This window comes from Poecile atricapillus, chromosome Z (assembly GCF_030490865.1).
Source record: "Poecile atricapillus isolate bPoeAtr1 chromosome Z, bPoeAtr1.hap1, whole genome shotgun sequence".
Lineage (NCBI taxonomy): Eukaryota > Metazoa > Chordata > Aves > Passeriformes > Paridae > Poecile > Poecile atricapillus.
This window is the reverse complement of record NC_081289.1, coordinates 93,458,128-93,484,073: the sequence shown is the minus strand read 5'-3', so window position 1 is coordinate 93,484,073 and position 25,946 is coordinate 93,458,128. Positions and strand designations below refer to the sequence as shown.

The 25,946-nt window shown below is 39.7% G+C and overlaps 1 protein-coding gene across 1 annotated transcript in view; it reads left to right on the top strand.

The window, feature by feature from the left end:
* The window catches only part of SVEP1 (sushi, von Willebrand factor type A, EGF and pentraxin domain containing 1), a 119,716-nt gene that overhangs the window by 24,075 nt on the left and 69,695 nt on the right, over positions 1 to 25,946 (top strand). The window contains exons 4-6 of the mRNA XM_058826325.1: positions 16,078 to 16,236; positions 16,474 to 16,653; positions 21,548 to 21,727. Coding sequence (XP_058682308.1) covers positions 16,078 to 16,236; positions 16,474 to 16,653; positions 21,548 to 21,727 — 519 coding nt within the window. The remainder of the gene's footprint in view (positions 1 to 16,077; positions 16,237 to 16,473; positions 16,654 to 21,547; positions 21,728 to 25,946) is intronic.

Genomic DNA, 25,946 nt, shown 5'->3' with positions numbered 1-25,946 from the left:
ATCTAAATAATTCATTAGTTTGCAGATTTTGACCTAAGCAAAGCCTTTTGAGGGATTTGAAAGCAAGGAAAAGGCAATAGAGAAGCTTCTTCCACTATGATGTGTTCACTTGTCTACCACTATCAGAAGAGCATAAACATTGTAGTGAAAAGGACTAAGATTGTTTTTCTGCTGCCTCTTTGGTTCAGTCCTGACTTCCCTGTGCTCTCTGTGGAAAATCGTCTGTCAGGTTCCTCAGGTCATTTCACAATTACTTCAGGAAAGAACCCCCTCTGCCCTCTGCAGTTGTGCTCTCACTCCCTCCCACACTCTCTGTTTCTCCAGACCAACAGGGGTCCAGAAGCACTTCAGATTCTTGTACCACTCAAGCAGAGACCATGGGCAGCAGGAGGCATATGGTGGAAAAAACACTGTGATGAAAGGGTTTCAAAATCCCACTCAACTTCTTCTTTTCAACTGGAAAAGAATTACTGCATGTAGGTTGCAGATAGATAATAGACATTCTATTATAAGGTGATTAAACCCGCCAAGTTCTCAGCAGCCAGAATGTTTGGTTGACTGTCTTACAAGCAGCCATATTTTCTTCCATCAGCCTAAAATCTGCTGCAGATAGCTCAAATTTCTCAACATGAAACAGTGCTGACTGCATGGTGGAGTGCGATCCAGTCCCTAGGGAAGGAGCTAGCAGCAGCACAGATCAATTTAATCAAACAGGAAATTGGTTTTTACTGGGTTTGTTGGTGATTTGATGAAAACAGAATCAGAACTCTGCATAGAAATGGAAGCATCTTCAGGTCAAAACCCTAGGGTTTAGCTTGTAACCATGCAAAACAAAGCCAGAAAAGCAAGTCAGCACTTCCAATGCAGATGTTTTAGTAGAACTAGCACCTGAAGGTAGTTTGAGAAGTTGGATTTTTTTCTCCCTAGTCTGAAATTTATTGAACAGGAAATGTTTTAGTCAATAAGAGTAAGAAGAATTAATGGACCTTAGGGTTGGTGGGGAGTTGAGAAACTGATATTACAGGAGTATAATATAGTTAAATATATTATCTAATCTAATAAGCCACGTCATAATCAATCTAATCAACCTAAGCCATGTCATATAGATATAATTTGGACCTGACAGATATGAAACTAAACCAAGTAAAATTAGGCACTAAATTGCAGGTTTTAAGCAGTGTAAAGCATAGAGAAATGGCAATAATCTACCATCTCTCTAGGTATGGCAGATGCACTGATTTTACACAGACCTGCACTTATTGTAACAACTGCAGAACTGCCTTCTTCTCCTGGTCATTAACAAAATCTGCTGGTTGTTCTTTGTTTGTTTTGGGTTTTGGGATTTTTTTTGGGGGGGTTGGAGTGTTTCTTTTTGTTGTTTTTTTTTCTCTGACATCAAAAGAAACATCCTAAAGATAGAGGGTGAAATAAGAAAAAAATAAAGGGGGTGGGGGGGACTTTTGCCCCCAAAAAGTTTAAAGAAAGGGTGTTCCCTTGTAAATGCTGGTAAGTATCCATGCAAAATTGCCTGCTCCCTGTGGAATGTGGTTTGTTACTCAAGGAATAATTCCGGAAATACAAGAACTTTTCTACATTTAGGCTACTACTACTGCATGTCTCTTTTTCACCATTTATTGCCATTGACTCCAGCCTGTTTGTTGATTAGTACTTCACAGATTAATTGAGGGTATAACATTGCTCTGACTATTATCAGGCTCCATGTCAGCTTCAGTTTTTTGTTTTATGGCAAAAAAGTGCTTGCTGCATTCTCACTGTGTTGCCCTAGAACAACTCATATCTGGAAATACACATAGAGATACAGGCAGTATTCTTGTGGAACAGAAGCATCTACATGATGGGCTGGGAATACGCTAAGTCTCATTATTTTAAAGACGTGTATTCTGAGTCTTATGCCTGTGTGAAAATATCTGGGGCTCTGGAAGAAAACACTGGACTGTTACTGTGTTTTCTCTTCCTATTCCTCATTTCACACATTGCCCACCTGCTGACTTCAGAACATACTATGAAGCCTGTACAGGCATTGGAATGCCAGCCTGCTAAAGCCTGCTGCAAGAATTTTAGCATCACAGGAGTCAAGACTAGTGCATGTGACATCAGCAACACTGTGTAGGCTTACTTTGGGGAGTCCAGTCCAGTGTGGAGGTGCTCTAGAAACTTTAAATGCAGCAGACAGCTAGGCTAAATCTTCTGCATCTCTTACCCCTGTGACACAGTGGTGTCTTGAGTCTCAAGAAAGAAGGTATGGAAGAGGGGGACTTTTTTTGCAGGAGTATGAAACACTGCAAAAGTCAGTCAAGTAACTCAGTTCACAGGGCTAAGGTTTTCTAATACAAGGAGGGAAGTGGGAGGCTGAGGTAGCCTTGTTCTGAGCAGTCATGGTGTCAGCACAGGATGTACATTGTGCTTGCCAAGCCTCGTAGTCATATACCAGAAAAGCTACATGTTGTTAAGCTGGTGGTTTTTTTGGACTTGCATTATTTTCTGTCTCACAGAGGCATTAGTATGTATGCCTAAACATATTCCAATCCTTTAGGCCTATTTCTGTTGTCAGCTTGGTAAAGTACATCACATGAAATGCAAATGTTTCCCTCATTTTAGAACCTAAGCCTTTGCCTCATCTTTGGATCAAAATATGCTGTCACTTGCAAATCCCTTTGAGTTTTATGTCGTTGTGAATTGTAGAGACGTAAAACACAGATACAAATTTTGATCACTTTTATTTCTGAATGGAAATTCCAAATGCCATATGAAATGCAATGAATGAAACCTTTTCTGAAACATGGCACTTCTGTGAGCACCCATATTTTTCTTGGTTGGCCAAAAACACTAAAAAATTATCCCAGTGGCAGCACAGGGGTTCTGGCTAGGTCATGGCAGAAAGGCAAGGACATTTAGTTCTCATTAGTTGCTTGACTTCATCAGTGAGAGTAGCCAAGCTGGCTTTTTAGATGGACCAGCAGCTCACCTTGTGCTCAGAGTTCAAACCCCTGAGAACAGAAGCAATGTGATCTCAAATTTGGACTGAGAAGAATCTTACCTGCCTCAGACACTGAGGGACTCTCTGCCAGTATCTCTTTAGAGTAACAGTAGCTGAGGGTTCCCTTCCTGACTACCTTTTTCACTACGTAGCAACAGAATTCAACAACAGCAGCAGAATCACTAGGCTGGAAGAGACTTCAAGATCATGAAGTCCAACCCATACCCTAACCATACCCTCAGTTAAACCATGGGACTGAGTGCCATGTCCAGTCTTTTTTTAAACATACCCAGGGGTGGTGACTCCACCACTTCCCCGGGCAGACCATTCCAATACTTTATCAATCATTCTGTGAAAAACTTTTTCCTAATATCCAACCTATATTTCCCTTGGCACTGCTTAAGACTGTGTCCTCTCATTCTGTCAGTTGCTCCCTGGAGAAAGAGACCAACCCCCACATGACTACAAACACCTTTCAGGGAGTTGTAGAGAGACCTCTGAGTCTCCTTTTCTCCAGGCTAAACAACCCCAGCTCCCTCAGCCGTTCCTCACAGGGCTTGATGTGATACTCCTTTTCAATACTCATAGAATCATAGAACTGCTGAGGTTGGAAATGACCACTAAGATCAGTGATTCAGACCATTAACCTAACACTGCCAAGTCCACCACTGAACCACATCCCTAAGTACCATTCCTACACATCTAGTAACACATCCAGGTGTGATGACTCCTCTGTTTTTCTGGACAATGTTTCAAATGTTTGACCTTCTTCACCTTTTGGTGAAGAAAGTTTTCCTAATATCCAACCTAAACTTCCCCTGGTGCAATTTGAGGCCATTTCCTTTCAGCCTATAACTTGCTACTTAGAAGAGGCTGATCCCCACCTGGCTTCACCCTCCTTTCAGGGAGTTGTAGAGAGTAATAATGTTCCCGCCCAAGCCTCCTTTTCTCCAGGCTAAACATGCCCAGTTCCCTCAGCTACTTGTGCTCTAGGCCCATTTCTATCTTTGCTACCCTTCTTTGGGCACGCTTCAGTGCCTTCATGTCTTTCTTGTAATGAAGGGCCCAAAACTCACCCATGATAATGGCTCTGCCAGCCTTAATGCCAGAGGAGTTTGGCCTAGAAGCAGTAATGAGCTATACTATGGCCCCAAGAGCACAGTTTGCATGGCCCTCAATTCCAGCTAAAAAATGAGGTGTCTTGTTTTGCCAGCCTCCAGGATTCTGCTGTCTTTACTGTCCTGAAAATACTTCATCATCAACAGCATTTCATCATCAATTGCCTGGGCACCTTCCCCTCTGCCACCAACCAGAAGGCAACTTTGCACTCTAAGAACCTGTGAGAAGGCCCTGGTTGCCTTCCTGTTCCCCTGCTTGTTTTTACCTACCTATCCCTCCAGATGGGGGTGATGGATTACAGCTGTTACTTGTCTGGCTTTTGCCTCAAGACTATACCACAGGCAAGTATTAAAGGTAATAAGTTCAAGGTCTGTGAATGTGATGTTTCACAAAGTTTTCTGTAACATCTTAAATTTCACTCCCAGTGATGTTAGAGATTGATTTATTCTCATTATTTTAAAGTAATTTTTGGGAGGCCTCCTACATTGAAATAGAAAGTGCAGTGCCTCACACATTCATAATCAGAGAGGTAGTTTATAAAAAGTCCCTTGCTCCCCTCACTGGTTCACAGCCTGCAAAAGTACAAAATACTAGCCAAGAATTTGGCTCCCTCTCAGGAAAAACTGGGATGTTTTTAGATAGCACTAATTATGTTGTGAAGCTAACTATTTGGAATCAAGTGCTATTTAGAAATAGATTTTCTAGCTTAAATTCTCTGGTTTGATAATTTTAAGTCTTGGGTCCATTGAGCAGTGGTTTAATCATTATTGCTGCTGATTGCTGCTTAACTTTTTCTTTTTTTTCTTTTTTGATTCATATTGCAGTTAAGAGTGTTCTCTCCTTCTTTTTCTCCATCTCTGAAGATGTGCATGGTTTTGTTTATGACAAAAGCGCTTAGAAAGAGAGCAGCATGTATTTAATGGAGAAGGTAGGAGTGGAAGTATGGCAGACTTTTTTTCTCCCAAAACGTGTAAAGAATCTCGCTGCCCTTTAGAAAGAGAACAAGTGATTGTGCCTTTTCAAGGTGGAAAAATTACCTTTGAAGCAGAAAAGAGAATGGAGAAGTGGGACACAGAGCACAGGTTCACTTAAATGTGCAGAGAGGTTGAGAACCTGACAGTTCTTGAGACAACCTCACTCTGGCATTTCCCTGCTCCCTTTCTGGCAGCTGCTGCAGGATATTTCATTCTAGTTTAATCAGCTGCCCTACAGTCAAGTTCTTGGATCTTACAGGTGCTACGTTAGCACTTTTTGTCCATACTTTTTGTTAAAAGGGGCCTTAGAAATGCATCACTCACTGCTCTGAGATTCCATCTTCATGGGATAACTCCTGCATTGCAGAAAATTAGGTCTTTGAAGAGTGGCTGTCTACTGGGGGATGAAAAGCATGGTTCAGAAATGTTTAAAATGGCAGTTCTTCACAGAGGAAAGCTGTGTTAGACTGAGGCCTGAAGCAGTGTGTTTGGTTAAGGTACTGCAATATTATATGTTTTATCTTTCATCCCGTTTACTATAGCCTTTGCAGCAGTAATGTTCACTCTGTTGGCAGCCACAGAACTTAGTACTTAAAAATCCTTTCTTCAGTTCAGATCTGAAGTGACCCTTTTCCTGCTGTAGACACTGCTTCAGCAAGGGTCAGATATGTTCCTAAGGACATCTTTTATATTTTTATAATAAATGAGAGGTGGGGGACAAGGACAACTGGGGAAAATTAAGTGAGAAGCAGTCAGTTTTCCAAATGTTTCTTGAGCAAGAAGCAGTTAGCAGTGAGCATACTGACTTAGCTGTTATCTCAGTGCTCTTGCTTTCTATAAACAAGATTTTATTTTGATATACACATTTGAATAATATTAAAAGAATTCAGGGAATTCTGTCAGTTTCCATAAGAGTTTTGCTTGAGGAATGGAGAGTGGGATTTATGACATTTTTCATGGTAAATCATGAATATCAGTAGTGATTCCAGGAATTAAGCAGGAACTATAGCATCAAGATTACAACAGCTTACTGAACTCTATGCGGGAATGGTTGGGCTAGTTTCACAATATGTAAAAAAATAATTGGCACTTTTTATGGCCTGATTATTGGCCTGAGCCATTGCATGTGCTCCAGCCATGTTAAGTTAACCAAAAACTCTGTTTCCTACTCTGGGCTGCTAAGTAAATAAACATGGAAATAGTGACATATGTTCTCCATCTGCACAGTCATGTGCTATATCTTCAGTGCTCAAAAATGTTACTTAATAGGAGTATAATCACTGTTGTTGAAAAGTATATTTAATGATAAAAAAAAGGGATGTGGAAAGGAGGCCAGGTTTGGCACCTAATGCAGTAGTGACAGTTTATTGAGAGTCTGGCAGAAATAGCTTCTCTTTCCTGTTTATAATAACTTTTACTTGCTGCATTCCCCATCTGTGATTGAGCACTGGAACTACTCTGATCTGCAGAGAAAAGAGGCAGAAATAGGTGTCTGGGGTTTTTTTGGTTTTTCGTTTGCTTTTTTTTTTAACTCCAGGATCATATGCACCAGAAGCTGTTGGGAGTGGGTGTTGGAGGCAGCAGCAGAAAAGGAGTAGTGTAAAGTATTAGTCTCTAAAGAGACTAGTAAAATTATTCAGGAACATGTAGAGTTAATATTAATGTTAATATTTTGCCAGAGAGAAAATTCACAATTTTTGTATCAATGCTAGTGAGATAATCTGAGAATGTAGAGTCTCTTGACTACTCTTGGATTCCCTGCACAACTTACTTTTCCCAGGAAAGACAGTTTTCTCATTGAGTTTGTGCAGAGTAATTTTTAGTTACATTATTAAGTCCCAAGAATCACTGAACACAAAACTGTTCAAGTTGCTGACTTGGTGAACATAGTGGAAATGGATCTTGAACCACCAGGCACGTTCCTCACTGCAGTAACCTAGTGCTGTGAACCTTGGGGTGCATGCTTTGTCAGCTTCTAAACCCTTCTCCCTCATTTTGTTAAACTGAGCAATCCCAGGAGAAGGTTATGTGTTGAGTTAGCTGTAACCTGAGCCTCTTGCTCCCTGCTTCTGGAAGAAAGTGCAGGCTGTGCTGAGCAAGTACTGGCTGGATTGTGGTAATTTCAGTGAATCCCAGGGGTGACAAGCAGCAGAGCTTCTCACTTCTGTCCAGATTCCTCTGGGTGTAGCACATTAGTTGTTAAATAATGAGTTTTTCATCCCAGCTCAGAGTTCTCTCTTGCCAAGTAGTCCCTCTTTCAAGCTGTGGGTGAAGGAAGTCTATTTCTTGTTTCCCAGGGTGAGCCTCTAGCTTGCACAGCCATCAGCTGAGCAGCATAGACCACAGCCCAGTGGGGATTTTCCATATCATAACAGCCATCACCTGGGATCTGGCCTAGGGATAATTTTAGCCCTTTAGGCACCTAGCTGCTGATTATTAGTCCTTCTTGTTAGGGAGGTAGGTAATGGATTGGTGCAAATCTGTCCTTTTCTTGTCCTTCCCTTTTCCTTCTTGACCCAGAACCCTTTGTGACAAGGTGGAAGGACAAGTAGAGGTATTTGATATGTGGTTACAATGGTTAGACCAGGCCTAGAGAACCCTGTGCTTCCAGTGCCTTCAGACAAGTGAAATATTAGATCTTTCAAAGAGGTATTCACTCAACTATGTAGAGCACAAATGAAACAAAATGTTAGGATTCTCTTTAATGAAATTTTCATCACTCAGTTTGTTTTTTGAGGTTTATTTTTAATTTCATGTTCTAAAAATGAATGTGCAACTTCACAGCAATGATACCAAAATGGTACAGGATGGCAATGCTACTTTTCAGTGTTTATATATTTCAGTAGCAGGATGCTATCCAGGGCACTTAGAACAGTAGTATTTACAGTAGAATGTGCTATCACATCAGCTCTGATCAAGGTTTGCTGAGGAATGTGTGCCTGTGATTATGATAAAGACCATGTCCAGAGAAGCCTACTGTACTGTAGTGAAAAGCAAAGCATTTTCTGAATTTATTTTATTTCCCCTTTTGTATAAGGGTCTCACTCTGCATGAAGTTTTGGACAAAATAAACCCTTTACTTGTATGGAAATAAATTAATAATCTTTCTTTGCATAGCAAACTTAACAATATTAACTGAGTTCGTTTCCCAGAAAGATTTTTTTTTTTTGTAGTTTTGGGGTTAGTTTTACACTTTTAGCATGGTAACTACTAGAAATACATGGGGACATGAGGACATAAATCAAAACTCAAGTTCTAAAAATCAGAAGTGCTGGCATGAACCGATATCTGTAGCTGATAGGAATGTATGTGTTTGGGCATCTCCTCCAATTTACCACCAAGGCAAACATTGCATGCAAACAGCAAACCTTTAACTGTCTAAAATGCGCTAAGACTTAAACCCAAAAAGTTTCATTTCGATAACTGAATGACTTTCTGTATAGATATTGCAGAAGTTGTCAGGATCTATATTGTGATTTTATAGTTTGAATGAAGCATAGGTAGACTTCCTTTAAAGTTACAATAGAGTGCATGGAATCAGATTTTTTTTTTCTTATTCTTAAGTAAGCCACATGCTTTGAAATAAAAAGAGAAGTTACCTTCTGTATAAGTATATATAGTAATCTCTATTAGAAGACTTTATTTTTATGATCGTAAAACATTTTAAATACTTCTCATAGCTCTGTGTCCTTGCAATGCAGGTGTGGTTCAAGTATGACTCTGTTTGAGGCACTTACCATGCTTTTAACATATAAAAGTTGCCCTGCTTCTTGAAAAAAGTTTTAACACTGGGCATAAATATTTCCTATATATTCTCAATACTGCTGCTATGACCAAGGAGGGTGTTTTGCATTCAGAGCCATTGCTTTGCAGTAATCCTGTGCAAATGTGCTGGCCCCAAGCCTACCCAGAGGTGCTCAGCACAGCCAGACCTCCCTGTGGAGAAGGTTCTCGTTGGCATCCTAACTCTTACAAGCTGTGATGCCTCCTGGGCTCATATTCTTCAAGCAGGCAGATTATTCTCTACACTGTAGATGTTTGCAGTACTAGGATGAGATTCTCACCCAAGGGCTGGCTCTCCTTCCAGGCAACATCTCCTGCCCCATGCGAGGGGGTCCAAGATTCTCATTTTCATCAAGAAAAGGTGTTTTATTCTGAAAGTTTGTTATGACTGTTTGAAGTTCTTAAAAATCGAGAGCTAAATCATCCCAAAGTGTCATAGCAAATTCTGCAGACTACTTGGCTGTGGAATATTTCAATTTTGCTGTCTGTAACCTCAACTATAAGGTTTGAATGAACCACCCCCTATGTATCATGTGGACACAGCTAAGCTTCTGAATTGTTTCAGCCTGCTGCCTTTGCTTGAGAGGAAATTTGTAGAACTACTAAGGAGATGGAGGAAAATACATCAAATAGGAACAGAGACATCTAGCTTGTTAAATTGCTAATCATGTTGCTTTGAGAAGGGTGCTTAAAAAATACTGACAAAGAGCAGATGGATGGGCAGGTTCAGTGCTGTCTGAAATTAATGCAGAGCACATGCTAGGGATAATAGGAGATATTAAAGAGCTGGAGAACATGCTATGACTTAGAAATCTTTCCCTGATCCCTACACATAAAGGGAAGTTTTCCTTTGCAGTCTTTGTACAGCTCATACATGTTGAATGTTTAACTAAAGCCACTTCCTTGCCTTTTTTTGTAATCCTAACCTGCTCCTGCCTCTTTTTTTTTTTTTTTTTTTTTTTTTTTAGCATCATACATGTTACAAACTGTAGAAAGGTGGATTATTGTATCTGCCAAAAGTTTAGATTTGTTTTTCCTTACCTTTCTGAAGGCATTTCATCATCAAATGTGGGCAACCTGACAAACCTACCACAAAGATCTTAAGAAAAACCATCTTCCTAGATAATAAATGTGACAACAAAAGCTGTAATTTCTGGAGGTAATCTCTACAGTAGAGGCCCATTGTGTGGAAAGTCAGAGAAGCAAGTTTAAAGATCTTCATGTGCAGGTCCAGTAAAATATACTTCAGAGGCTGTGATGGTCTGTAATCCTGCTGGCCCAAGCTGAGAATGGCTCATAAAATGGTTGCAGCAAAAGCCAAGAGATGTCACTGTGAAATAGATTGAGATGGCAGAGGGCTGGGGAGTTCCATGCAGCTGTGGCCTCTGATGTTATTCACTTTCTTCCATTGCAGAGGTCACTCACACTTTAAGTGAGCAGCAGCAGCAGAAGGGGTTTTGGAGGCTGGAGGGAGTTTGAGCAACACTGTATTGCAGGACACCCAAACTTACTGCTGCAGCAGTAAGTACAAAAGTGTCAGGAAGTCTTTGACTGCTTGGTGTGGAATGGGGACCTACATTTCCTACATGATACCATGGCTTGTCCTTGTAAAGTGAATTTTATTTGGCAGGCTATTGTCAAAAGAAATTCATAATAGCCCCTTGTTCCTACTGCTGCTTCTAAGCAAGGGTGTGCTTGGCCCTTAGACAAATCTGATAACATAGTACTTTGTCATGTTGGGAGATGCAGATATGAAAATAGAAAGATGTAGCACAATACTGTACTGTAATTTCTCCATATATCCTTAATTATTAAAGTTTTAATTCCCACTTAGTAAAATAACTAAGTTTTATAGTCAGGCCTATTCATGATGGCAAATCTAAAACATGACTAATGGCAAATACAGCTACCAGAGCACTTTTTCACGCACAGTGATGACTATTTTTTTTCTTTTCACTGTTGCCAAGGCATAGCAATCATAGTTGAACTAAAGGAGTGGAAGGGAGAACCCACAGTTTTAGACTGCAGTTCTCCAAGGACATAAATGGGAGTTAATCTGAGGTTTTGGTTGTCGATCTTCTACATAACTTCCAAGAAATTACTATAAACACAAGGAAGCATATGTCAGGGATAAGATGCACACATATAAAAATCTCCACATCCAGTGTTTGGAGATTCTGTAACCTCTGGGTTCCATCATTTTTAATAGGCACCAGAAAACCAAGTAAGAACAGGTATTCATGGTGTACGGGTATTCTGGGACAGATCTGTTGAGTACCTATCCATGTAATTTATGTCATAAAAAAAATTACTGTATCATAAACACGACTTGATAAAATGGCAAACCAGGCTTGCTTTCCTCAGTGAAGCTGTTTGGAGGCTGAGTTATAAAGATTATTTGAGATTTGCATCATGGTGTCATTTAATTTAGGCTTTGCACTTTTGGGGAAAAATGAGAATTATAAACTACAGTTATCAGAAAAGCTGTGTATCAATAGAGCTCAGGTTGATGCAGAAGAGAGCAGGATATTGCCTAGCTGATTCCTGCCATATCCCACAAAAGATAAATCCTTAATCAGATCCTTCATTAGCATAAAGTGTGGAAAAAATGGTTTATGCTAGGGATTACTTAGTAAAGGTAGTTAGTGGGAGAAATTATGCATTGAAGAAAAATACAAAATCCCTCAAATTAATCTTTGAAATGTGTGCAGTTTGAGTCTTCTCTCTCTTAACAGTGGGATAATTGAAGAATTATTCCATTTCAGTGACTTAGAGCACTAGACTAGTTGGAGAGGAAATTGAGTTTGCCTGCTCTCCCATGATTTTAAAGTTTTACATTTTTAAGGCAGAATTGTTTATCCTTGAAATTTGTACTTGTACATTTAGAGGAAGAATTGTGATCCCATTTCAAAGAGTAGAAGACCCCTTTGTCCCATGATCTCTACTTGTTTAAGTCCAGACTGCAGTCTTTATGCCGTTCTAGAGGTTCAATGCTAGTTGGTTTAACTTTGCTGCTGGCTTTAGTATTTTCAGTTTAATAAAAGCCAAACTGGATAATGCATATTAATTGTTTGGCAGATCTCTGAAACAAACATCTGAAAACAACATCCTGACATATAAGTTGTGCTGTCAGTATGGTTAGTTTGAAATGTTTTAATGTCTGCCCTGTGGGTCTTTATTTCTAGCAAACCCCTGTCATATTTCTTTTCTAGTAATTTATTTTCTATGTGCAACTTAGTATAAGACTATAAGGAAGTATAAGAAAGTGCATTCCATTGGTGGCCCAACATGTCATCAAGCCCAGTAATGTTCAAACCCAGAAGAGACATGCTTGATTTTCTTACAATTTTTCAGTTAGTTATATACCCTAGGAGAACATATGTGAGGAGGAAAATGCATGAGGCGTGCTGAAGTAACAATGTACTTCATTTTATTATAATTTCTGGTTAGAAAGCTATTGCACTGTCGTTACTACAGACAATAGAATCTGCATGTGAATTGTTGATGAATATCTACCATTTTATGAAAGCAGGTTGTTGACGACAACTTCAATATGAGCCATATTTGTGTGGTTGGGGAATTTGGGCCTTGTGCTTGTTTGAGTTAGCACACTAATCCCTGCTTCCAGATATCCTCTAACAAAGAGGTAATCCTCTGGTGTAACTCAGTGCTCACTATTCTGGCCTCAAGAGGAGAATTACATTAAACAAAAAGCATTTCCTTGCTCCTCCCCTCACTTCTGGGCAGAGAACAAGATGGTTCACATACAGAAATTGACATCTTTTGTTGAGGAAATCATGTATGCATTATGCACATGAGTTTCCCTTCTCTTTGAAGGCTGATACTGTTAAAATTGTTTTCCAGTTTTTAAATTCTTGCCTCTTTTTTGTCATTCTTGACAGTGCCAAATTGGTGCTTCTTTACACTGGGGTTTATTCACACACTGTTTTGAGGTTGTTTACACTCTGACATCACTGGAAGGGAAAGCAAACCTTAAAAAGAAATGTCAATTGTTTTTACAGATTACCACCAAAGAATATGATCTTTCCCTGTAGTCAGTGTTTTGCTGGCACAGAGTTGGTGAATGCGTACAGGTGACTAGAATGAAATTTGGCGCTGCTTGATCCTAGAAGATTCCTGACTGTATGATCAGTCATGGATTGAGAGGCTTGTGCTCTTCAGATGTGCTTGCCCCTTAAACTCTGGCTTAGCTTTGAATCCATCACTGAGTGTAGACTCAGGCCATGCTGTTGTGCTGGGATGGGTCTGCAGTCTAGCTGGGTCAAGTGTGAACAGTCTAGAGCAGGTGGCCAGTGCTCTACTCATCCACAGCTGATTTTGGATGGTTTTAAGGTGAGCTGTGGCCAGGCTAACCTCTGTGACTGTTACGGAAATGATGGAAATGCACAGTGTGCTTATGCTCTATTCTTAAACCATCTCTTTGACATCTCAGGATAGGCTGTGTAATCTCACACACTAGGAAATATCTCTGTAAGCCAGTGCTTTCTGGCAAAGATTCTGAAGGAAACTTGTGTGGAGTTTTGTATTTTGAATACGTCTAGGGCATATGTGGGATCAATGAGCAGGATTCAGACTTGAAAAAAATTCCACATAAAATGCCAAGTTAGGATATAGTTCAACTTCCTGTAAAGGCAGTGATAAGCATTTGAAGCATACAAAAAGAATGAGGACATTTGGGAAAACATGTTTTTCTCAGCAGAGACATTAATAACCATTTTAACAGTGTTATTTACCTCCTGCTGTTTGACTGGAAAGAGCAAATTGTAAGTGTTATTTCAGAATTAATCATTTTCTTCAAAGCCAGACTGATTCAAAGCTCTAAGCAAATTACTGGGTTTATTGTTAAAAGTGCTCACATCATAGAATGGGTGATTACTTTTATCCCATAGTTCTCAAAACAGAAAGAGAAAATTGCTGCTGGTTTTTTTTTTTTTTTTATTTAAGGTGAGGTTGAAAGGAAGAGAGAAATTAGATTGGGGGTTTGTTGGTTTATGGGGGGATTTTTTGGAATGAAACACCTAGTTTAGATGTCATTTTTTATGCCATACATGGTAAAGAAGAGGCTAATTTACTTCAGCTGGCATATGGAGAGCAGCTCTGTCATAGAGCAGGTCCCCTGTGATGCTTAATTTTCACTCTTTCCTGTCTCCTCTTGGATGCACTTCATCACTTTGTGCTGGATACAGTTTTAAAAAGGATGCACAGAGACCTTCACAAAGTGCCAGATGGAAATATTTCAGAGATTTCAGAGTAAGGCCTCTGAAACTCTGATCATCTAAAGCAGGAGAGAGTATTTCAGACTTGTGATGTCCAAGATGGAAATTTCTGCATGAGAACAAAGCAAAGAAGCAGTAAAAGTCCAAGAAAATTGTCTTGGATGGGAAGAACAGGTGGATTATATAAAAGAGACTTTTTTCCCCCAATTTTCCCCACTTTCCTGAAAATCCAAAAAACTAATTAAAAACTCTATTAACTCTATAATTAAAAATCTCTAAATCTGATTGGATTTTTCTGCCCTATTGGCTTCCTGAAATGCTTTGTTGTATACTTATATCCCTTACTGAACAGGCGTTGTCATTGTCTCTTTAAAAGTGCATTTAAAATACAAATTTGTGAACCCAATTTCAGCACCCAAAATTGCCACCTAACTGGAATCCAATCAGTTGCTTTCTTCAAAAACACCACACAAAGTTTTCTGAAAAAACAACAAAAGTATTTTCTCTGGAAGCAATCCAAAAAATCATCCTCCTTCTGGAAAGTGCCACCTGTTCATATTGGCTGTTTTTTGGGGGGTATATTCCATAAAACGTGCCTTATGAAAGTCAACTCTTTCATGATGGGTGAGGAAGAAGAATGGATTTTCTTTTGCCTTTGTTGTTTGGTATTTTTTTTCCAGTTGCCTAGAAAGCAGTAGGTTTTCACTAGTAAGACAAGAGGCAGAGTGTCTCAGCATCTAAGTCACAGAATAGACCAATACCTAACAAAGAAGAGGTTGATGCTGCCAGAATGTCTGAACTCCAGGAAATACAGCTCTGTAGGAGAGACCAGCTCCACAAGCAAGGCACTCCTAAGTGTGCAAGGAGGAAGTCACTTGAGCATGTTTATGGTTGTACAGTCCTTTATACCATTCAGAGCTACATCAAATGGTACAAATTGGCTGAGGGAAGAATATGAGAGCCTGACCTGCAATCTGAAGGAGAAAATGTGGCCATTTTGTTGACACTTGTTGTTGGAGTGAGAGCTTTTTTGGCTGGGTTTCAGTGTTTCTGTTGCATAACCTCCTCAGAATATTTCCTGAACTTTTCACTAGGAGTTACATTTTTCAGCACAAGTGTCTTTGTGTTCTTTTTCAAGTGGTAATCTGGTCAATCAAAATTTCACTTTAGCAGCACCTGTTGATTAGTCACTCCCCTGATTCACACATCTGGTGAAAAAACCACAATTACTGTGATTTCCTGAAGAATAGAATTCAAGGCAAAGAGCAGTAACATCCATAGCTATCAAGCCCATTTGAAGTTCTCTGATGAGAGGTGCCTTTCTCTGTGCTTTTTCCCTGTGTTAGAAAACATCACCTGGATGTTTTTAAAGTTTGTGTGTGTAGGTGCACAGAATTAAAAACATGAAATGCAATATAAATGAGTGCAAAGGCTTCAAGGAGTAGTTGCTTTGATTAATTCCTTCATTGTTTGTGCCTCTCACATTTTAGCATATCAAGTGTATAGATCATATATATCATAATGCTTAAATCAAAGGCAGGGGGTTTTGCTGGCTTGTATTAGTTGTTTTTTTTTCTATGAATCTGTATGCATTAAACATCTGTGTAGTTTTGAATGGCAAGGATTAAGTCTGAACTAATTTTTTTAACTTCTGAATCAAGGTCTCACAGGTTTTGTCAGTGAAAATCTGGTGTCTTGCGGGACTGGGTTTCTTTTCAAGGTGATTAATCGTGGACTTAATGTCAGCCCCCAGACAGCCACTATAGATAACTCCACCGAGTCTGGTAGGCATTAGTTCAAACCTGTTAAGGGTTCTGCAGCACATAAAGTGGAGAATGCTCCTGCCCTAAGTGACACTGAATATATAAATGAATAATGTAAAAAGAGTAAAGTAACACACCTGAAAAAATATGCTAGGTGAAAGGTGAATGTCCTGAATTCCTTTCTGTTTTCTTTTTGCTGAAAGCTTGTCCACCAGGAACGTACAAGCCTGAAGGTTCACCAGGTGGAATCAGCACTTGCATCTCATGTCCTGATGAGAATCATACTTCTCCACCAGGAAGTACATCCCTTGAGGATTGCACATGCCAGGAGGGATATCGTGCTGTAGGACAAACCTGTGAAGGTAAGTGTTTCCATCCAGGAACAGAATACCCCTGGAATGCACAATGCAGCAACTTTTTAATGAGGTTTTGCACTGTGAAGGACATGTCAAATTGCATGCAAGATTTTCTCTGTCACTCCAAACCAGCAAAAATGCCAAGGTGCAAGCTGAGCTAGAAATTTTAAAAGATTGTTTTCCTTCAGTGGCCTATTGCACTCCAGCTAGTAACCACTTTGTTGTGGTTGTTTAATTATTTAGTTGTTCACTGCCCTGAACTGAAGCCCCCAGAAAATGGTTACTTTGTCCAGAATGTCTGCAACAATTACTTTAATGCTGCCTGTGGAATCCGATGCAAAGCAGGATTTGATCTCGTGGGAAGCAGTATTCGGCTTTGTCAACCAAATGGGCAGTGGTCTGGATCAGAAGCCACTTGCAGAGGTATGTGCTTGAAAAGTACTTTTTCCATATTGTTTGTTCTTAGCAGTGGTTTTCTTGACTCACTACATGGTTGGGTGTGCAGATGTGATTCTGTTAGCCCTTGTGTGAAACAAAATTCCAAAGGTTGGATGCCACCCCAATCACTCTGTTTTCTAAAAGGCAATGAGGATTTCTAGAACACAAAAAGCAGAGCAAGATTTACTAGATGGGCAGTGTTTTTCAAGTGAATATACAGTCTCCTTCCTTCACCTCCTCCTCTTCACCTCTGTCTACCTAATATCTATGAATTTTTGTATCTATACTGTATAAATCCAGTGAACCTACCAAGTATTTAAATATGTAACAAGACCTTCCCACCTGGCTGTTTTAGATCATCCACCACACCCTCAGCATAGGGGGGTGTGTTGGTGTTGGTGTTGGGAGGCATTAACCGTGGAAGAATTCCATGTGAATGGAACTCCTTATTCTCTTACAATTTCTTCTTACCAAATATAGGAAAGCCTGGGACTTGAGCAGGGTCTTCAGAAGAATTTTGAGGAGAATTTCAATAAGGACTGACTGACAATGCCCTAGAAGTTCACTATAAAAGAGTGTCAGCCAGAAAAAAAAGAGAAGGTGTGAAAGGGAGGAGACACAAGAAAGAACATCCTGAAAAAGCATTATATCTGGATTTTCTGATAAGAACAGTTTTGATTTGCTACAACAAAACTGCCTGAGATTGGGTTTTTGATGATTAGGATGAAAACTGGAATCCCATGCCTTTATGTCTGCCTGGTTTGTCTTCCAAGGAGAGAATCAAAAAAAATCAGATAGAAGCCCTTTTCTCCTCAACAGCCACAAGATGCAGCTCAGCATGTTTAATTTGACTTGAATGCCCTTGGCATTAGTGTGCTGCACAGGAAGCTAGTAAATAAAAAAACCACCATTTCATTCTGTAGCTCTTGTCCTGGCCTTGTGTTCAGGGAAAAAGTCAGGATTGATCTTTGAAGGAATTAGCACGTTATGACATTTCAGCAAACACTACAGCCCTGAAAGAAACAGCAACTTATAGTTCTGAAAGGAGGAATCTGAGCTAGAGATCAGTCTCTCAGGACATTCTTCATGTAGCAGTTTACTTCAACTTAGATTTATAGGAACTTTCTTCAAATAATCCCAGAAATACTAGGTTTCCTTTTCAGCTTCCAGTGACAAGAGGAGAAGGTTTCAATAGAAAATAAATTGCTGGCCAGTACTATGAGGGTATCTTGGGTAGCAGAACTTAGAGCCATGGACTTTGCAGCAGTCAAAACTTAGACTGAAGCATGCTGCTTCAGGCAGACTAGGGTACTGGGAGAGAGCACCCTCTGTCCAAGCCTCTGTCACACAGGCTGCCTTTGTGCAAAAAATCTGGGAAAAGCTGCAGTCAGCAACAAAGAAGGGATCCTTCATCTTCTCTTTCATGGAGAAGTGGAAGATTCCAGGACCTGAAAATCCTGCTGGAGCATTTAAAGGAATTCTCCTATTTGGTATTGGGGTGTGATCTTTCTGTAACAGGGAATTTGGAAGGTGAGGGAAAAGTCTGCCTTGAGATACTGTCTTGATATTGAGCTAATATCCTTTGAAGCACTGGAAGGATATATTTTTGCTTTGTTTGTGCTGTTGTCCATCATACTGAAGACTTCCATTTAAAAAAAAAAAAAAAAAAAAAATCAAAAGTCCCACTGTTACATGTGCTGGATCTGCTAGTCTTGATTCACTCAGACTATGAAAGAGAGCAAGATCAAAGGCATGGTTTATAGCTGTCTTGTTAATCCCAAGAGTATTTTATCACATAAATTAGGAAGAGGAGAGTGAAGGGAAATCCCTTTCCACTGCTTTGGATTTTGACATTAAATACTCCTCCGTTCTTTTGCTAGCTAAAATCTGCTGTGCTATTAGAAAGTGATTAATGCAATCATATGTCATGCAATTAACAGTGACCCAGGGAAAAAAAACAACTGCAAACCACACATTTAATCCAGAAAAAAAATTTATTAGGAGAAACCCCAGAGCAAGCAGAATATACTGTTATTGTTGTTGCTGTTTTCAATGGCTTTATGGAAATGTTTCTTGGTCATGGAGAATGTGTTACTGATAAGAGGATGGGTTGGTTTAATGGGGGTTTAACATGATGGGTTTAATGCTTGGAACCATGACTGAGGTGACATGGGCGCAGGTACAAGTTTCTGCCAGAGCCCTGCTGAGACACTGAGTAAGAGTGAACGCTGAAACACTTGAAGAAGCAAGAGCACTACATCCTTCCAGAAGAAATGGCTAGACAGCAGGTAGTGAAGGGACTGCCTTCTCTGTAGGCACATTAACATTGACAAGAGCCTCCTCAGTGCTCTTAGTTCATTCAGGCTTCCTAAGTAGTAGAGTTTGGTAGAATTTATCTCTTTTTACTGCGGGTTGGGTATTTCTACTTCTGTATAAACCTTAAATGAGAAAGCCAACTTCCTTGTGGATAAAGCATGTGAGATTCAGCTGTAAATATGTTTTTCGTGCTCCCCCTACTAGAGTTAAGTTACTGCATATTATGAAGCTGCTCTGAAGCTGAGGGTGCCTCACAAAATGAGCATTTCAAAATTGTTTTTAAATACACTTCCTAAAGAGTGCCTGTGTGTATGCAAGCACAAGAGTAGTAGTACCTTCAGAAGGTAAACATGAGACAGTGGTAATATAAAGATATATTAGGTACATTTGGATGGCTTATTTTCCTTCTTTCTTATCCCATATACATAGGTTTTGCTACTTTTTTTCTACTTAGGTGCCACCATAGCTGTTCAAAAAAAAAAATACATTATTTAATGTGTGTTGATTGTAGCTTTCAGAGACTGTGTAGTTACTGGTAATTATAGAGCTGGCTTGCATTTGAAGCAGATTCTCATTTCAGCCTACATGCCCATTAATTAGTTTGAGGTGTCTAGTGGTGTCCACTTGTGTGCAATTGCTGGGGAAAGGAGAGGCTGCCAGCTTAGTTTCCCTTGGAGTGCATTTGTAGAGGAGATCGTGTTTTGCTTCCTGCCTGGCAGGAACAAGATTAGGTTAATTGGTAAAAGCAGCTTCCCAAATCACAGCAGAGAAGCAGCTCTCTGAAACCACCCATCATCAGAGGTTGGCCTGCCAGCAAGGTAATCAGAAGCTGTGGAAAACAATCAAGTGAGAACTGAGTTCCTCTTGTGAGGAAAGGATGAGAGGCTGGGAGAGCTGGACCTGTTTAGCCTGGAGAAGACTGAGAGGGGGTCCTATCAAAGTATATAACTGTTTGAAGAGGAGGGAGCCAGGCTCTTCTTGGTGGTTCCAAGCAGTAGAACAAGAGGCAATGGAGCAGGAACTGATACACAGCAAATTCCACCTGAGTATAAGAAAGAACTTCTTTACAGTGACAGTGACTTGAGCACTGGAACAGGTTGCCCAGAGAGGCTGTGGAGTCTCCCTCACTACAGATACTCAAAACTGTCTGGACACAACCCTGTACAATGTGCTCTGGGATGACCAATGTAGAGCAGAGAGGTTGGACCAGATATGCTCCTGTGACCCCTTTGAACCGCAGCCATTCTGTGATTCTAGGAGTTTAAGGAACTGCTGTCTTCTTAGTCATGTTTTTGAGCAATTATACCATTTACCCTTATGTGTTTTTATCAGTTTTAAATCAGAGTTTTCCACTCATTTTGGAAAGCCAGTAGCAGGTTATTGGTGTATCATCATCACATACTCATGTCCAGATAGTTTAGTTGCTTGTGGGACCCAAAGCCCAGGCAGTATGTATGTAGTTCAAAGTTTTGTCCGGGAGGGACCAAGGACACAAATGCTGGAGCATGGCATCAGAGCTGAAAAGGATCTGCACTGAAAAGGCAGTGCAAAGGAAAGACGTCCTACTATAATATCTTGGGTTATGACCTTGAAACATGAGGACATAAACCCAGGTCATACCATTTTACTTTTTTCTTACTACAAGAGGTAACTTACTTTCTTCTGGGATCTATATTAATTACAGAGTAGCTTTGTGCTAGATTGCAGGATCAGGATTCAACAGTAAAACCATAAGACAATCTGATGATCATACTTTACTTCTCTGCTTCCCTTTCTGCATACACCTCTTGCACAGGACTGCATTCTCCTTGGAAGTATGCTGCTTTCAGTGTTTGCAAGGCATTACAGGAGAAAAGCCTCTGTACTGAGCAGCAGCCAGGACTGTCTCCATGCCTGACACTTGAAAGGGTCTCTTTGTCTCAGTAACAACTGAGTAACAAAGTTGATTTTTTCCTTTTCCTCTCTCATGGACCTGGTATACAAGCCATATAAATGGTTTGTATTCCTTCCTCCTCTCTCTGTCTCCTCCTGCATGCTGAGCATCTTCTCTTCTGACTTGGCGAGGCTTACACATGTCTATATTCTGTGAATACAGTCCACAATGCCTGAGAAAATTCCTGAGTACCAGGACACTCTCATCCAACCTGTTTATAAGCTCTTATCCTGTTCCCTGGTATGTACTCAGCCCATACCAGTTTGAAATCCCCCCAAAATTCTCAGACATTGTTGGAGAATAGAAACTCCTAAGAGCACACATTTTTCCACAGGATTCCATTTGTGTGCAGCCGTTTTGAAGGTTGATGGACATTACCAGCTCAGGCTGAACACTGTGTACCAGATGCACAGTTAGTTTGTTAGTTAGAATGTATGTCATACCTAGGTGAGCTTGGAAGTGTGTGCCCAACCTCATACATTCTATGTAAGAGTGTTTCAGGAAGAGGAAGGTATCAAGCCTTTGGAAAAAATCTGTGCTCTCTCCTACCTCTGAAACACTGGGCAGAATAGTGTAACTCCACTGATTCTCAGTGCCGAGAGTGAACTGGTGTTTTTTTTCCCTTTGCAGTTCGAACATGTCCCAGACTTCAGTCTCCTCAAAACGGACACATTAATTGTTCAACAGCTGATATTTCCTATAAGACAGTATGTTTTGTGACCTGCAATGAGGGCTATGAAATTGAAGGAAACAGCAAACTCACCTGCCAGGGAACCTCTCAGTGGGATTCAAAGGAACCAAAGTGTGTGGGTAGGTATCTGATCTAACTCTATTCATGTTAGAGTGCAGCCTTTTCTGACATGCTGTCACAGGGGAGAAATTCTTCATATTTTAATAAATGGTGAAGCTAGGATACAAATGAGAATTTGTCTATGGGTGCTTTACACAACTCTTAGAAGTCGGGGAAGGGCAAAGGAATTTGTAAATGGAGAAAGTGAACAATTTATAATTTAAATACAACATGGAATACTGATTACTCAAAGGCTGTTGTATCTCGTTAGTGTCAGACACTGTCACACAGCAAGAAACATAGAAGCAGTAGGTTCAGGGATTAAACATGAACAACCAGCAGTTTGAGTTACCGTCATAAAGCTAAAGTTGAACTGCAGGCAAGGGCTAGCTTATGTTAGCCAGGCACTGACAGTGCTGACTAAAGGTGCAGCAGTTGTCATTTCCGCTGGACTCACAGCAAGGAAATAAGAGTTTACACAAGTTAGGAGCTAAGCACCTCCGAGTTAGGATTCAGAGGTCACACCAGCTGTGCAGGGATATGTGGGCATGTGTTGCTATTCCAAAAATAAAGGACTGTATATTTCAGAATTATCTGTTTAGGACTGGTGACAGGTATGGAATTACATGACAATGAAATACAGTTGAAACACTGCCAAGAATAGACTGAAGAAAGAAAAAAAGTACAGCAATAAAGGAGTTGATCCAGTGCTGACTAAAGTGAGGGTGAAGTATATGTCACCTGGATCCAGTAAATGCAGTGCCAGTAGGGTGACTTCACTTGAACCTCTGGCTATTTCTTTACAACAGTAAATTATTACAGTCTTAAAAATGTGGACTTTGTGTGAGACAAGCATAAATTTCTAACTCTAAGTACATTCTCTGAAAATATGAAAATAATCCACAAGAATTAATTTAACAAGACAGTTTGCTAAGAGATCCTAATCTTTCTTCTGTTAAAATCAGTGGAAAAACATCAATTAACTTCAAAAGGAAGGGACCCTGAAATCCTGTTGGCATATTATAATTAGAAGATTAACCATACTCATCAGTTGAATTCATCCTTCCTAGCTTAGCATTTTGATTAATAAAATCCAGCTCTACTCTCTATCAGAAGATTTCTTCACACCATGCAATATTGCCTCAATTCCTGGATTACCCATGGCAATATCTTATTTTTGCTGAGTCTGAAAAATTTAGTGAGAAAGTTACCTTTGATTGTCAGAAAGGAAAGAGTGTTAGCTAGGAAGCATCTCTGCTGCTTCTTGTTGTGACAGGTGTTTAGAACAAGCTTGCTGAAATTCTGGCTCAACATAAATATGTGGAGTTGTATTCAGGGAAAGGTGTAAATGAGAACGCCAATATAGTATCCTCCTCTTGAAGATTGAAGTTACCCTTTGTACATGTTTTCTGAATGATCATCATTGCCATGGAGGTATTGTCTGTTTATTTTTAGTCCATATAGCTCCAATTATTTACAATCTGCTATATAAAAGCAGATAATCTGGCGGGAAATTCTGCTAGATTTAGGCATTTGCAATTAATGATTTATTGATTTCATATCCTTCTGTTAGAAAACTGAAACGGAGTTGTCTTCAGTCTGTTACCTTGAAACAGACTTCTTGGACCTCAGTGTATCCTTCTGGCTGGTTTTCTGAATGCTTTTCAGTTTGATTGCTCATCAGTGCAATGTTTGCCATATTTGCAAGTTAGCTCACTGAGACTGTACCACAGCCATGTGTAACCATAATTTACACCGTACCATAACATTTCCTGGATTGTTTACAGTCACTTCTGTGGTGTCTGTTTTGTGCATCTCTTTCCAAGAGACTGGAAGGTAATGCAAGTTTGGATATTACATATGTTTTAAATTTTTGTCTTTTTCATTAAAGGTATTGTTAGCAATGAGCTACTTCTGGGAAAGCTACGTATATTTTATAGGTGGTTGACAAAAAAGATACCTGCTGAAAAGTGAAGCTTTGTCATTTGTCCAGTTTAGGGGGGAAGAAACAAAACCAGGAAAGCTCCATTGCCATGCTCCTGTGTTTCCTACCTACTAGCAAAAGTTTAATATCAATCACTTTAAAATCAATAAATTATTCAAGATGCTTTTCTCCTTTCTTTGTTCAAGGTTTAGTGAAGTAAAAAGACAAATGACATCCAGGGTGTTGATGCCATCTAGCGTTGAAAGAATTACTAGTTCACGGTTCTGATAGCAGCTGACTGGATTTTTTTCCTGAAACAATCTTGGCAAAGGAATTGAAAGGAGGAGGCATGATTTGCTTTGTAATCTTATTTGTCAAGTTCCTTTTGATGCTGAGAATTATAATACAGTGTTGTGTTTCATCATAGGTGGTTGCAGGTGGTTGCGTCTCCTTAGAAATACTTCTTCTCTACTAATTCCCTATTAATATAACTAATGGCATGGATATCCCTCTACCCTTAATGAATTCCAGACTTTTGGATCAGCTTGATCAAATTCTGGAGTTGAGCACAGATAAAAAAGTCTAAACAACTCTATTACAGCTGCTTTTCCTGTCCTACTTAAAAGAAATTCCCTTGTGCTGGATATACCAAATTTTATCCTGATTTTTGTCAGACATTTCAGGATTCTACTTTACTTAGACTTTTCCAGTATAGCTGGATGTGTCTTAAGGAAGAGGCCCAGCTGTTTTTGCTTCCCAGAGAGCTGCAACTTTCTCTGCTTTTCATGCTTACATGTTTCACAGTTTCTCTACTTGATCCCAGAGTAATATACATTTTACTGCTTTTAGCTTGCCTCTACAAATACTGTTTTTAGAATTTGTGGTCTTTTTACTATTTGTCAGTTACCTGCATGTGGTGAGCAAGCAAAACTTAGGCTTTGGTTTGTTTTTTTTTCCTGATGGAATTGTTCTACCTTGCATAGCCAGCAGTATCTGCCTGAACTATGCAAATATGTTAGAAGTGTTTGTGGCCTGTGAGTCCTATTGGAATGAGGTGCAGTTACTAATTGCTTGGGCTTTGAAACATTTCAGCATTGAGGGTTTAAATTTCAGGAAATACACAGAATGCTTGGAATCTTTAAATTTGTTTCATGCATAAAAAACAGTTTTCAGTTGCTTGCTGCACATTTTGGGAAAGGAAAGGAGAGAAAAGGAATGTGAAGTGTTTTGAATGTGAATCACTTTTCTGTCATTAAACCATTGCTAAGAACTCAGTATAGCTTCCCTTCTGTGTAGCTGGGTTGGGCTGTTTTTTGTGTTCTCTTGGTATAAAGACCCATCTGATTTCTACACTGACAAGTTATAAAGAGTTTTCTGTATACTTATACAAATTATAGAGCCTTCTTCCTCTGAGTAAAGGAACCATTTTTCTTGTGTGTTTGCCTGTTATCTGTTGTAAGAAACAGTACTGAAAGTGTACAAACCGCATCCATGAGATACCCCTTTTTGCCCTTTCTGTTAATGTCCCCATATTTGAAGTAAAAATAACATTCCTAAAAACAACCTTAAGAATGAAACAAAGCTTTTGTGAACCTTTTTTAATATATAATGGTTTTTGCTTTGATGAAAGGGGTCTTCAGGATTTGCAGTGAACCCTAGTAATAACATAGTTCAAAACTTCCATTTTAAACCTTTAAGCAACCATCAACCCTTCCTGATTTTACAGAGCTCAGCTTCCTATGATCACTCTGAGTTTTTCCAGCTGTTTTGAGCACAGACAAGACCAAGTCCGATGCCATTTGGTTTGGAATGCAGTAAGCAAAATCATGTGTCATATCCTTAACCTATAAAGAGTTCATGACAGAGTATCCTTCTTCTTCTCCCTTTCTTATTTCAAGATAGAGTATAGAAGATGTAGAAAGCTACAGATACTTCTTCTAGTCTCTCTCTCCTGCTATGGTCTGGTTTTCATAGAAGCAAGGAAATGCAACTGCAAAGAAGGCATGAAAGATGAAGTTGTAAGGAAAAGAAGAAGGGGGGAGGAAAAAAAAGGCTAATCTAGAGAGTGAGATATAGTGGATGTGCATGAAAATTACCACATTTCTATTTCAGTGAAGAGTGTGAACAGGGAAACAGAAGACCTGATAAAATGGCTGCTGTTTACTTTAGTCAGAATTGAAAGCCAAGTAGCAAAGTTTAATCAGGTTGTAATGTTTTGGTGCACTCATACCCCTAAAGACTCTTGAAAAGACTGTGTACTTTGTGTTCCCACTGATTGTCCACATGACTTTGTTTGCAGGTTTGTTTGAATGTGT